The 15,675-nt window shown below is 33.6% G+C and overlaps 1 protein-coding gene across 1 annotated transcript in view; it reads right to left on the bottom strand.

Moving 5' to 3' along the window:
- The window catches only part of LOC127841409 (sideroflexin-5-like), a 36,382-nt gene extending 26,591 nt beyond the window's left edge, over positions 1-9,791 (bottom strand). The window contains exons 1-7 of the mRNA XM_052370223.1: positions 9,594-9,791; positions 8,723-8,791; positions 5,796-5,900; positions 4,917-4,997; positions 3,495-3,605; positions 2,260-2,325; positions 1,557-1,647 (exon numbers count right to left, since the gene is read on the bottom strand). Coding sequence (XP_052226183.1) covers positions 1,557-1,647; positions 2,260-2,325; positions 3,495-3,605; positions 4,917-4,997; positions 5,796-5,900; positions 8,723-8,791; positions 9,594-9,638 — 568 coding nt within the window. The 5' untranslated portion in view covers positions 9,639-9,791. The remainder of the gene's footprint in view (positions 1-1,556; positions 1,648-2,259; positions 2,326-3,494; positions 3,606-4,916; positions 4,998-5,795; positions 5,901-8,722; positions 8,792-9,593) is intronic.
- Between the last annotated feature and the right edge of the window lie 5,884 nt (positions 9,792-15,675).

Here is a 15,675-nt window from a genome sequence, read left to right on the forward strand (position 1 = left end):
AATAGTGGTTATTTACCAGTTAACGGCTTCTTTGAAATATAAGAAACACTGTTTATATGCGATTATTTTTACCAATTGAGCCAGTTTTGCGATTATTTTTTTTCCCAAAATGGGTTTTTTCACGATGTGAAATTCCCAAAATTCCAGTTTGGCGTTTTCCCAAAATGAAGTGGAAAAGGCCTGCAGCATGTTAGCTTATGCTTTTGGAGGTTTCAGGTTTGATCCAAAGGAAAGGTACAATTTTAAAATTATTGAAAACTACACTTCAACACCGTAATTTCGAACACCGATAATCCGAAGTCACCGTTATTTCGAAGTATTTTTCGGGTCCCGATTGTGGTTCTTCTTTATTCAATGTAAAATTTCATTGTTAATCGGAACTGCGTTAAACTGAAAAAATCGTTAATCCAAAGTGATTCTGTCGGTCCCAACACTATAATTCGCCCCTAATTATCAATCTTTAATCAGAAGTCAAAACTGCAAAACACTTAGACAACACAAGAATAAACATGATATCTAATCAACGTGTGACCGCATGCATCAACGACTTAAGGCAGTTCTGCGAGCAAAACATGGGCTGAAGCGAGTTCTTCAATGTCCTTGACAAATTGGAGAAATGTGTTACACGCGTCCAGTTTAGTGCTGCTAACACCGGTGTTCAGAGAGACGTCGCGTCGTATTTAAAAAAATGTTAATTCATTTCCGAAAATGTATTCATATGTATTTACATGTATGATGTGCTATTAATTATATTTTATATGTTCTGTAATTAGAGAAAAATAAAAAGAAGAAAAAGAATCGTTTTATTCCTCTGTTTGTTACAAGTAGAAATCTATTGCTATCCGACTAGTTTACGTTTTTAAGTAAAACAATTATTAAAAGTACCGTGTGACCAAACCATGTGAATTCCACAACGTTTTATTTTTACAGAATCAACGAAGTTGTCTGTCAAATGTTTATTTCGAATTATCGTTAATCCGAAGTTTTTTTAACGGTCCAGGCGACTTGGAAATAACGGTGTTTAAGTGTATTTGAAGGATAACTTTTAAAATAATAATTACAACTGCCTTCATAGTTTTCGCATGTTTGCATTATAAATGTATCTAAGGCCATTGTTTCTCTTGGTTTCCTAACCAGACAGTGGAAAAAATGTGGTTTTTAATAATTATGAAATGAGAAAATTGCCGTTGTTATTTCATTCAATGCCATTTGCTAACTTTCATAATAATAAATATAACTTTGGAGCCAATTTGCATTAACCAAGTAGCAACAGCCAAACTCCTCTGGCAAAATAAAACCAATGCTGTTGTAACATTTTGTTTAAGTTTGTAGGACACAATAAACAACTATAATTTGAGGAAAATTATGTATTGTTATTCAGAATGAATATTTTCATCTATTTGACGTTGCAGATATTGACACAGGCTACAATGCACCAAATATTGGGACATAACATAATCTGTTGGGGACTCAACCTGAGTCCAGTCCAAAGGACTCAGGGGCAGTTAAAGTATAAGCGAACTCTGCTTAGGATAATGTTATTAAATACAGCATACCTACTGCTGGGTATGGCACAAATCTTTGGATGAGAAGCTTGGTGGAGGCACTGAATCTGCTGGCCTTCTTGATCAGGTAACTTAGTCCCACCTGAATAGAGTCATATATGTAAACATTCATAAATCAAATACATACAGTAACAAGCAAATGCGCAGAATTGATATTTCTTACAAATTTTACAATTTTGTGATATATGGACAGACAGAATGACAGATGGACGGAATGACGTACAGACGGACGAACAAAACCAATTCTTTATCCCTCTGCCAATGGCGAGCAACAACAATGTAGCATGCAGATTTCAGGATAGAAAACTTAAGTTCGGGTACCTTGGCTTTGCATTCACACATATCACATATAATGTTTGTTAGGTGTACTGTTTTGCTCCCAATAAGAAAGAACTCAAAAGGTTAGGTCTAAATTCAATTCAACACATTTAAAAAGGAGCCAAGAAAACCTGAACAAATTTAGCAAATGAAAAATATTGTAAGTATTGACTAAAAACTGTATTTTCAACACCGTTATCAACAAAAACCTAAAACTAACATTCGTACAAAATAAAGAAATACAATTTTATTCACATAAAATTAAATAACATCACAAAACAGCATTAAATACATTTTCTTTCGTTTAAATTTTTTCGTAATGTGGTTGGAAAAAGTAAGATTTCAAGGTAAGGGAGACAAATCAAACATAACTTACTGCAATAGAGATTGCACTGGTTACTGCCCCTACATAGCCAGCTATAAATCTACTAGTTGGAGTGGGCTGAAAAACAACATTTTCAAGTATGTCATCATTCAACAGTAAACATGTCAATAGTTAAAATTAAAAACCTGATTGATTGAATTAGTTTCAGCACTTTTATTATAAAGAAATAAAAACGCATTCATTTGACTTGATGTTTTACTACATTTACCCGTACCCTTGCATTTTCAATAATACTTATAAATATGAACAGAACATGATTTTCAAACATCGCGTCAGGTGATTTATGCATGCTCAGTGGGAAAACCCCTGTTCCCATACGATTTCTTTTTCATAAAATCTTTAAATTGTAGCATATGCCAAAATGTATTTGATACTTCATAACAATGGCAAACATTTGTATTCATGGAATTCTTTAGCACTTTTATCGTAAATATTTACCATAATTCGCTTTTAAAAGTGGGAGTTGTGATAATATGGGATTATTTGGTAAGGGATAGAGATGGGAAAAGTTGTGCATATGCGGTAATTGATAAGGGTGGGGTTTATACCGATGCATTCGGCAATAGATCCAGTCAGGATTATACATATCCATGCTTGACTGGGTAAAATGGCATACACTAAGAAATGCCAGTTTATACTAAATCACATCATAACAATGAAGCAGTTAATTAGAATTTGATAAATAGGGCCTTCAAGTTTTTCCATAGCCCCTCCTCCAAACTGCGACTGATTGCTGACAAAAATTACAATCAAATCAGAATATGACCAAATTTATATATTTTTTAAATTCCAAAATCAGAAAATCAGATATTGGAGTACCAATCTTTTGGAAAAATTACTAAACTCCACTTTATCAAGATTCCTACATAGCATTGATATAGCATAGCAACATAAACATTCTGACCAGGTTTAATCAAGATAAAGTAATGAATGTGGCTTCTAGTGGAGCTAAAAGGTTTTTACAATATTAAACCTTCTTCTTGGGTGCATGTGACCCAAATTTACACTTGATAAGTTTGTAAAGTTTAATACCTCAAGAAACTATACATTTTGAATTATGCGCAGAACAAAAACCTGACAGTAGGCCAGATAGAAAGCGATTAATTGGCTCATTTATTAATGCATCGCAAAAAAGAGGTGGCGCCCGTGATTAACGGCCGTGGACAGACAAGGGTAAATCTTCATGCCCCTCTGAAATGGGGACGAAAAAGTGTCTAATTGGGTACCTTGCTGGCATTCCTGTTTGCGTAGTTAAAGCAGGCATTGTGACTCTGGTTGAGCCATTGCCAGAAAATCATCTGCGGGAACGTCAGGTTTGGCAGCAGCATTCCAACCACCTGTCAGGTAGACAGAACACTAGATAGAGAGGCATAGTCTTGAGCATGAAGTGGATATAGTGTCTACCCAGCGTTTGGTCGGTTCCCAGTTCGGTACCCACTTTTGAAGTGTTCTAAAGATCATCCCCAAACATTACAAGGCACTAGTTCTGCCCAGGAACCAGAATAAAGACTTTCTTAATAAGCCTTAGGCTCTTTATGTAATTAAACGTAAGAACATAGGTTTAAACTACAATAACATTCTTTGATCTCTGTAGAGATGAAGAAACATATAAATATTGCTAAACAACTCAATAAACAACAAAACATAGTCCATAAGCACGCTAATGGAATATATTTGACACTTAAATAGTTGAATAAGAACTAAGTCACATTAATGACCCTTGCACCGCTTTGTCCGCAATGCTCATGGAAAAATACGGCAATAGATAAGTGGATTGCTGAACATGAACAAAGTGACTTGAATATCTACTCTTTATGCTAATTACATATAAGAGGTTTTAATTTTATCACTTGTTAAACAAGTTCTTTCTACAAGCAGGTGGTATTATTATAAATATTTGTATGTTCAAGTAAAAAATCAAAACAATAATTTCAACGATAATGTTGTTTTTAGCAAAAGTATAACCCTAGATAGTATTTAAGCCACACGCTGTGAAAAGGGGGTTTAATGCATTTGTGTAGTGTCGTCCTAGATTAGAATGTTTAGTGCGGACTGCACAGGCTAATCAGGGATAACACTTTATGCACTTGCATTAAATGCCTTTTTCACAGAGCATGGCATATTTTTGTATGTCATAACAATCATAAATCTCCCTATACACAAAAAACAACAAAAAACATAGGCAGCATTCATTACAAAATGTAAGTTATCTTTATATGACAAGAAATAACTAACATTACTTTTTGTTTAGTTTTAGTTTTTGTTAATTGTTTTTATATATGTAAATAACACTTCATTATTTCAGATCCTAACTGTTTGTTCTAATTGCAAAAATATAATATTTACTGGTATTGATTTGAAATGCACATCATACAACATTGGAGTTAGCCCAGAGAAAACGGCACTTGATGCATGTACGTAAAGCGTTGTCCTTGATTATTCAGTGCAGTTGACACAGGCTAATTAAGGACGACTCCTTCCACTTTCATGGGATTTTATATTCAAACAAGCCCCTTTTTAGCAAATTTCCAATTGAAGCGGTAAGGGTCGCCCCTTATTAGCCTGTGGCAGACTTAACAGACTAATCTTGCACCAAACTTTACACAAACCCATAAAGCTGCGTTTTTACAGGGCTCATTTTTACTTACTATCGGAGTTCCAAATGGCACATAGCCTGACATTCGAAATGGCATGAAGACTTTCTTTCCAGTGTCAGGATGGATGATACTCTATTAAAACCAATGAACATTTAATTAATTAACTAAAAAAGAATGTAAACATCAACGCCGCTCCTGAAGTTACCAACACACAAAACAAAATTAATGAAAGGTAAAATGAACAACTATTTTTTAAAATTTGGGTCTGTTTGACCTTTACCACTAACAAGATGACCTAATTTAATGTACTTTGAGACAGAATCCAACTTGTTAAATACATTACAAAATCTACAAACTTAATATGCTGTTTCCAATAAAACATACCAAAATCTAAAAACTTATGCTGTTTCCAATAAAACATACCAAAATCTAAAAACTTATGCTGTTTCAAATAAAACATACCACAATCTACAAATTATGCTGTTTCGAATAAAAAATACCAAACTCTACAAACTTATGCTGTTTCCAATTAAACATACCAAAATCTACAAATTATGCTGTTTCCAATAAAACATACCATTATCTACAGACTTATGTTGTTTCCAATAAAACATACCAAAATCTACAAATTATGCTGTTTCCAATAAAACATACCAAAATCTACAAACTTATGTTGTTTCCAATAAAAAATACCAAAATCTACAAATTATGCTGTTTCCAAAAAAACATACCATAATCAACAGACTTATGTTGTTTCCAATAAAACATACCAAAATCTACAAATTATGGAGATGAGGCATTAAAACTTAAATCTAGTAAGAAAGGCCTTCTATTAAATTTGACTTTCTAAGGGACTACCAATGCATGAAAATATGTATCTAAGTGGTAAAGAGATTAGACAGTCTTCAGATGACCAAATACTGACATTACCTGCTTGATTTTCTGCGCCTCCCATAGCTGCTGATCTGTAACTCCACTAGCCAATCGTTTTTGCTTGTAATCTTCCAGCAATGCAATGGAATCTTGAAGTTTCCTCTGATACAAAAACAAAAGCATTTTGGATATTTTTTTAACCCTTTCCCCCCATAAGACCCAGTAAGAGTGCCATGGGATTTCCTGCATTAAAGAATTGTAGGTTACTAACATTTTTAATGTGAAATACGCATTTGATTCTCTTAATTTGCTCACAGTTAGCCAGAGGTCTGTACGTAAAAATGTAATTTTAGTAATTATCACTCTTTAATTAAGATAAATGATCCACAGAAAGGTGTAAATAATCTTTGAACGCTTTGAAATAATTGATTTATTGTCCTGCTTCTTTTCATAGTTTAACTTTTTGATAAGACTTTTGAATCCTGCCAATATTTTGGATGCTATCTGCTTATCAATAAACTTACATCACCATATTTATCACAACACAGATATTTTGTAAATCCTACCTTATAACCCAGCTAGGTTTGAAAGGGCATGGTGATATTTTATCTAAAGGGCATGTCATCAAGCTTAGTCATATTATCATTGTGGAATATTTTAAAATACAGCATTCAATACTTCATACTTTATATCGTTTAACATGTTTGTTTTTTCTCTTTATTAAACTTGTTGCACCATGAAAATGCTGTTCATTTAATAAAATTTCAACTAAAATTTGCTTAAAATAATGCAATCTGGTAAAAAAAGAGCATGGCAGGGGTCGGAGGCTGCTGGGTGGAAACTTATGTCACTGGTTCTCAAGCCTAAATGATGCACTGATCAACCTTGACCTTGTTCTTATTATGTTTAGACATATTTCTTATTTTATTTTAAACCTATTTATTTTAGCTCGATTGCATAGAAAGCCTCAGGCTTATTGAAACGCTCTCGAGTTTGTTTGCTTGGCCTAGTAGAACCAGTGCTTGGTGTCTTTGGGGTAAATCTAAAGAACGCTCCCACAGTAGGAATTGAACCACCCCTGCGACCTCAATTCCTATTGTGTTTATCATACTGAGTCATGAAACTTAAATAAAGTCATTTTTCTTTTCTGTTTTGTTTTTCTTTTAAAAATATGGTTGAACAAGAAGGCCTAACAGCCCTAGGTCACCCACCTGAGACATGTAAAAACTTGTGAAGATTTGGAAAAATGTGTGTTCTAACTGTGGATTTTATCTAGGTTTATTTACTCAGCATGACACAGATTGTATTATAGTATGGGGCAGTAAATAAACAAATTTAAACAAGAAAACCCTATGGTGCCATAATGGTGGGGCTAGTTTTGTGGTTTAAGAGAAGATTTCTTTTAGCTTTCAGTTCATGGAACTTTAGCTCTTGTGACCCACATATGCATTTACTGGAAATATTTGAATAACTTTTAAAGAGTGTCACCTAAGGATTATTCTTGTAAAGTTTATTTAAAATCTGACCAGCGGTTAGGGAAAAAAGTAAGTGCACACACTAATGGACAATGAACATCACGGTATCCAAACAGCCCCCTATAACATAATAAATTGATTAAAATGGGTCGACATCTGTGACAAATTTCAAATGTAAGACAGTTTTGCATAACAGAATTGAACCTTAAACATGGTTGAACAACAGACTTCAAATGAGAGCCAGTTGTGCATAGCAAAATTTAACCCACTGTCGCAATCTCAAAGAACATAACAGCAGTCAGAGTACTAGATCTAATAAAGAAAATAAAAACAGTCGAAAAACCAAACAATGTCGACCCATTTCATAATAAAATGTTAAAATATTATCGGCCATTCCCATGATCAACATGTTTGTTGTAGCTACCAGATCCATAGCTAACGATTTAGTATAAAAAGAGTCCAGCTTGAGTTCGACTTCTACTACTTACTTCCTACAGTCAATTGCTGACTATTACATGAAGGCCTATTATAGGCAGATATGGACACTGTCGAGTCCGTTTCCTGGGAAAAACCAGTACTCCCCGAGTAGGGAGCAAACCCACGAACTCCCGATCGCTAGGCGGACACCTCATCCACTACACCACCACGAGTTCAACTAAGACATCAGACTACATGTATGTAACATCCCCATTAGTGTTCAAACTGGTACCCGAAAAAACCTGAATCCGCGGGTCAAAAAAATACCCGCGGATCCGGGTCAAAGTTTCTGCGAACGACACCGGTTCGGGTGGCAAGTTACGAAGTACACGATTACATGTTGTACGTGAAGTCAAATCTTCTCCCTTTAAACAAGTTAAGTTAAATCACATCCTTTATTTTAAGCAGTGGTGTTATTACAAATAGTCATTAATGAATAGAAGTGACGCACCAAACACATTAACGTCGAGTTTAATTTGTTATTCACATCCTGAAATAGCGTCATACAAAACAACGAAACTTGTATTATAAAATATATTGATTTCAAAGCAGAAAAGGGACTTATAGCTTAAAGTGAAATTTATTTTGGCTTCTCTCCTCAAAATAAGACAAGTATTATTTTTGATTGACAGGTTGTTTTTCCTATAATAATACATGCACTTTTTATCGCTGTTCCAAGTAATACTAACATTTGCTGATTAAGTTCAACAACCTTGTGTAAACTTAATAAATAGTTATATGCAGTTCAGTATTTCATTCATAATTAAATAAATCAAAACAATAAAAAGTATACTATTCTAAACAATATACTTGACCAACAGTTCAATATTTAAGAACGCTTAAACATGCTATGACAATTAATGCACTTTTATTTGAATTAACTTATTTATAATCTGACCCGACCCGAATTTTCTCGGGTATTTAAATTTTGACCCGCCGACCCGACCCGAAGAATATTTTTGACTCGTGTGAGCCCTAATCCCCATGAGCTGTATGGTTCAGGCGTGATAAAACATCTACAATCACACGTACCTCTGAAGTAAACAATGTCCTTGGATCTGTTATATCAACCAGGTGTCTGAACCGTCCTGAAAACTGGGTCTGAAAGAGCCAGAAGCAAATATGTACAGTGTTTTTTTCCCCATTTTGGGAATGGGGCCGGGTCCCTTTGGATTGGGAAAGTTTGCGGTGTTTTGACTAAAATTGGGAAATTAAGTGTTGTTTTTTTTTACTAAAAAATGCTTCAAAATTGAGAATACAATTATTTTCAGTGTTATATTTACTAAGGTTGAACTTATATGGATTGGAGTTGAACAAAATATTGAGATTTTTTTTTAGGAAACCTTCCATTGGGAATTTTTAGCCTCAATTTGGGAAAAAAACAAACTTTTTCCATTGGGAATGGGGCCGATAACCGGACCCAATTTTGAATGAAAAACCCAACTGATGTACAGTAACACATACTTTATATAAGCAATCTTCATAGTTTCACAAAATTAAACAACAACAACAGAACTCTCCAAATTATTAAATCGTTTGGCGTTGCAACGCTTTATAATTTTCAGGTTTTTAAATCGTCAAAAGATGCATATAATGGCTATATTAGACCATGGTAAATGTTCAGTATCACTGTTTCCTCACAATTATCATAACCATAACGAAAATTTACTTGATAGGATTGCCGATCGGTCTAATTTATTATTGTTTTTTACATCCAGGACTCCGGGGGTCACTGGTTCGAGCCCTATTGCGGCTACTTTTTTTCCTTTTTTAAATTTTATTATTGACTTTTTACTGAAGCTTTTTAGATCCAATGTTGACATTTATCAATATAAAGCATTTAATGACAAACTTCAAAACATGCAAAAATCTGTGAAAAGGCCCCTTTAAAACACAAACTTACTTGGTCAAATCGTGAACCCCCGAGCTTGAATTCAGGAACCTCCATGTTTCCACTGAAATAAAGCTTGTCACTGGTTCAGTACTTAAAAGACATACTTTCACATTGAAACGTGACTTCAATGTTTACAAATATTCATTGAACGTATACTTTCCATAGACGAGTCTATGGATTTTGTGCAGTTTAACGTTTAAGGGGTGTTGCTGCAGTTTTGCTTAATAGATTTTGTCCAAAATTAATATTTTAGATATATCACCGGCCTTGTTGTGATTTTATTCACCATTATATAACATGTACGTTTTTCAATAAAACTGAAAAAATTCTTATTTCATAAATATTATTAATAACCTATGCAACATATAGATAGTATATAGGTTTTTGTGTGACGTCACAAGAGGGGTTTTCCGTTACTAAAAATAGATTGGCCGTCAACTTCTTGATCGCGGCCAATTACATTGTATCAGAGTAAAGGTCGTCGGAAGACTTAATACTTACAATACTTACAATTTCACAAAACAAAACTATTAATACCCGTATTCTTTTTTTAAATAAGAATTTAATAAATGATATTTCAAAAATAATAAAACATATAATAATTTGAATATTATTATAAGTGGTGTGGATGCGATAGTGTTATTTTTCATCCGGGATTGAAATTTAGTGTAAGGGGTGCATTGAATCAGTTATAAAACAAAGCCCTAAAATAGCTCAATACATTTCAATCTTGAAATGTATTTTTAATTTTCTTTTACATTGAATGAATTTTCGTTTCGTTAACATTGAATGAAAATATTAATAAATTTAAGCATTTAAATTGAAAAAAACACTTGCATATTTTGCAAATTGAACTGTCTTTGCATGTACACGTATATTGAAAACTCGTCTGTAGTAATAATGAGCGATACAAATCTAGCATTTTATGATTCCATTTCATCGTCCCAGTGAAAAAAAATCTGATTTTGAATAGTTGGACATGATGCCCTGATGTCAAAATACGAAATGACCCAGGTAACACCGACCGTGATTTTCAAGAATCTTTAATAAATTGATAATTTAATGTAAATAACATTTCATATAATTATACATAATTACCTCGTTGATAATAAACAGCAAACGATGAATGTTTTTGACACCCATTTTAAAAAAAAAATATAATAATATGGCAAAGGAAATTCAATGGCCGGTTTCTAAACAAAAGCATAATCGCCAAGACCGTAGCATCAGTTCAGTTCGGTTAGGAACGCGCGCTACTTTTTTCCGCCTTCATTCCTTAATTACTTTCGTTTTTAAACAATTTTTTTTCTATCGTATATAGAATTCTATTCTCCTAAGCAAGATGTAATTTTTAAAACTGAACTCCAAATATAAACGCTACAAATCGGTATAAAGTACGAACATGTCAACCGTAAATCTAGATTCTAAAACTCCAAAACGGTATGATATTTGCAAAAGTTAAAGTTATAACTCGCCGGGCTGTCGAAATCAGAAGATAAACTTAATATATATTTATATATCTGTTTACTACGTAACGTAAGCTTTCTAATGATATATAATTTGTCAAAATCGGCCGAGAAATGAAACTATAATTTAACAAAAGACGTGAGTGGGTACATCAAAATGTATAACCTCGGCGCTTCGCTGTACGCTAATTGTAAAAGATCGATAGCCACAACACGGTAAAACGCGCGGTGGTAAAACATGAAATGTGTATTTCTTGTGTTTAACTCGCTATAAATCCATTAATAACAACGGGAATATACTAAAAGTTTTTTTTGAAAGAGGAATTAATAAGCAACAAGATAACGTATAAACCAATAAAATCGGATGAATAGTTTTTGCATAAGATTGAATTTACTACAGTAAGGGTCAAATACTCGATTCATCTCCTATCAATATACACTCCGTGGATCTCCACCACAGGTGGTTGGCGTGTGGCTATGATAGCAATTAGTGAAAACATCATTTTGAATGATAAATTATCATATAATAACGAAAAATCAACTTTTTTGAAAAAAAAATCACTATCAAATACATATATATAACAAGGTATCCAACTCTAAATCACCCGAAAACGGGGTGCATCGTTTTGAACAGCCATTTCTTCATCAATTTTTCAGCGATTTTCACGATCTTTGTCTAATTCAACGCAGAAATGAATTTCCTTCCTAGAAATGTATATGTCTTGCACTATGTTTACACATACTGGGTAAACGTTTTAGAAAAAACACGATACACATCTCGTGTGACCCAGTTAACATCGATCAGACCGTATTTATGACTGAAATCTTCACGGAGTAAAGGGCATTTTACCTGCAAAGTTCACGGACCTCGATACCATAATTCAATAAAACGCATGAAAAAAAATCTTACCGTGCTTGCCGTTGCATTATGCATCAAAACTAACTGTCCAGCGCATTTTGAAACCTTTGTTTACATACATTTCAACTAACTGACCTTTTTAAACACACGAGTGATTTCATTGGTCCAATGCGAAGGTGTGTCTTTACAACTGGAGATTTCATTCATAAATACGGTCTGGTCGATGTTAACTGGGTAAATGGAATTGTGTATCGTGTTATTTCTTAAAATCAGACCCAGCATGTGTAGAATTATCACAAGATATATACATTTCCAGAAAGGAAATTCATTTCTGCGTTGAATAAGACCGGGTTCATGAAAGTCGGTGCAAAATTGATGAAGTAATGGCTGTTTAGGACGATGCAGACCCGTTGGCGGATGATTTCGAGTTGGATACCTTGTTATATATATATTTGATAGTGAAATTTGTTTCAGAAAAGTTGATTTTTCGTTATAATATGATAATTTATCATTCAAAATGATGTTTTCACTAATTAATATCATAGCCACACGCTAACCACCTGTGATCTCCGCATGTCCAATTGCCTAGTTTTGATATTTTCTGTAAACTATGGAAGCATGATGTGATCGGGGAAAAATCAAACCTGTTATGCATAAACATTTTTTTTCACGCTAGAAAAATCAATTTATTTAAAATTTTAATGTTTCTTTTGCTACAGTCAACAGAATGCCACCATCATCATCAAAGAAACCGAAGTACAGCTATTAATCCATATTAGATTTGAATGGTTTTACCAACAGATTTTTTACATTATTTTCTGGAATGATTTTTATGATTAATTGGACACCATATGTCTACAATTCTGCCTAAATGTGGTTGTTACACCAAGTGCGCAAGATTACCGGACACTTTGATAGTTTGAAAATGATGTGAGTCATGTTTGTTTTGAAATCAAATCGGACAGTTCTTCACTGAATTAATCAGATATTTTGATGTTAATAAGCACATGAACTTGTTATTTTCATAATACATTTAGATATTATGTTCTCAATTTATAAAAGAACATGTTTTTACACCAATTGACCCTAAACTGCACAAGATTACCGGACAGCATCGTACTTGTTCACAGTTTTCGGCAAGTTTTGAAGTTTGTGATTAAATGCTTTAAATTGATAAATGTAAACAACAGAACTAAAGAGCTCCAGTATAAAACAAGAATGAAATTGAAAAAGGAAAAAAAGTAAAAAAAAGTTAACCCCACCTGGAATCGAACCACTGAAAATTGTATTATGAACCAACTCGGTCATTTCTGATGATACTGATAATACAAATATTGAGTTGTGATAATAGCATCATCAGTGTTGCTATAAATATATCCTCGGTTTAATAAACTGCCGCAACGCCCCTTAATTACATTTAATCCATGTGAAAGAAATACAATTAAAGTTTGCTTAATTTTTTATTTATTGTAAATCTATAAACCATGTTGCGGTTTTCTTTTGTATTAAATACCTGACACGGTGCGTTAGGGAAAGAGGAACAGAATTAGCACCGGAGCTTTCACTGGTATTTGCTGCACACCCACAGCAAGGACGCGTACCAGCTGATAGGATGTTGGTGCATATGTAATACCAGTATTCAAGAAAGGGGACAGAAGCAATCCGGCTTACTATCGCCCGATCTCTCTGAAATTCGTATGCCCCAAGCCCATGGAACACATTATCCACAGACAGACCATGTCTCACCTCGCCAAACACAACATCCTGGCCGACCAACAACGCGGCGTTCAGTGAAGTTTTGTGTTTACGACCCCCCCACCCCCTCAAACAAATATTTCATGGGCAAAATAAAGACAATAAATGGTTACAATAAAACAGCATATTTATTTAAACTAAAATGTCTACATCAAAACAAAAAGTTAACATAGAACACAAATAAAATAATTTGATTCTACTGGGGCTCGAACCTTGGGCCTCTCACGTGTGAAGCGAGCGTGTAACCACTACACTAAGGAACCGCTTGAAAAATCACCTTCTAACTAAGATATTAATAAGTGACTGTAGTGTAACGGTTATCAATGAAGCAATTAACCGTGTAATCGCTGTCGTCTTTAAAAATTGAGGAAAATACGCGTCAGCCAAAACTCGAACAGCAAAAGTCTGCGCAATTGTTAGAAAAATCACAATATAAATATATTTTGATTATGTTTTGTTTTTATACAAAACCAGAAAGTTTCAGCGGATCGCATATTTGCCCAGTCTCTGTGATCTTTTATTATTGCCCAGTCCCTGTGCTCAGTTATTAATTAAAAGAATTAGCTTTGTATTATTGGCAATAAATGTTGTAGTAAATGAAATAGGCACAAATGCAGTACTTATTTACACTAATTTACACAAAAATAACCACTATGCAAGATATTTTGACAACAAAAATATATACATTGATCCGTAAAATAACTTCTCCTCCCATAATCGAAAAAAACGTATACCATAAGAGTCGCCGCACTTCAGTGCGACGCCAATTAATGTGGCCGTATGTAGCCAGTCGTGGAGATCAATGGTGCAATCGAAATAGATAGCTACTGTGATCAAATATGCAACAATGCGTTAAGATTAATAGTAATGATCAAATACGTGTAGCCAATTTATATTGCTGAACGTAACCTGTCGTACAGAACATTTATGCTTTTAAATATCCCACTACTGTTAAAAGTGTTTACTAAGGCGATCTTGCTTTGGGATTAACTTGGCAAGTTATAAAGTCAATGACATAAGCGATCTGCTGTAAAGAACACCGGTAATAATTAGGAGCAAAATGATATGGCCAGAAGTACCTTAATAATATTCGTTATACACTTGCACTGAAATAAATATATGTCTACAAATACATATTAATGCAATTATGGTCGATTAAGCGTTTAGATATATCGGTATTGTGAGATGTTGTCCAATCTTTCAGCTACTTTTTCAGTCATGAAATAACCCTTGCATTGGGTCATAAACGACCAAACGTTCATAATTTGTTACCTTGCTCGTTGAACAATTCACTGAAGTAAACAATATTGGACTTATGGTACCATATACAAATTGTTAATTATTTTTTTAATATTCCACGGCCATATTCATGTGTAGTGTTAAATATTATAGAATACGATGTTGACATTGAAATTGTATATACGTGCTTTAGAGAATACTAACACATCTGCAATAATACAATAAAAATATTTTGACTGTTTGAAAATTATTTCCTTTTTCCGCTGACCACAACTTAGTATTAGCATGTTTGTTAAAGTAATTCAGCTATTAGATTCTCGCAGGTACTATATTGGATTCTCGCAGGTACTAGGCGAAAGCATTGATTTTTCACCTCTGTTATTAGAAAAATGTAAAGATCTATATAAAAATATAATATAAGGGCAGTGATGTGAAAATAACCCATCATTTATTATATATTTCCCCCATACACTTTCAAATCTCTTATTATCAAAATGCTGCCACTTTGTTGTATTCAATACATTTTTACAATAGACACTTCTAATCGTAGTACTTGTTCTAAAAACTAACTATTAAACATTCTTTTTGGTTAATTCGTCTAAAACATATTACATTTAAGTGTTTGTTTTTTATTATTATGTGCAGAAAGTTATTACTAATTTAATCTAAAACAAATTAGTTAGCCCTTAAAGTCATGTAACGTCAAGTATGGGGGAAATAAGGAGAGAATGTAATCCAGCTAGAGCACGACCACAATACAATTTCACAATTT

The sequence above is a fragment of the Dreissena polymorpha genome, chromosome 8 (genome assembly GCF_020536995.1).
Source record: "Dreissena polymorpha isolate Duluth1 chromosome 8, UMN_Dpol_1.0, whole genome shotgun sequence".
Lineage (NCBI taxonomy): Eukaryota > Metazoa > Mollusca > Bivalvia > Myida > Dreissenidae > Dreissena > Dreissena polymorpha.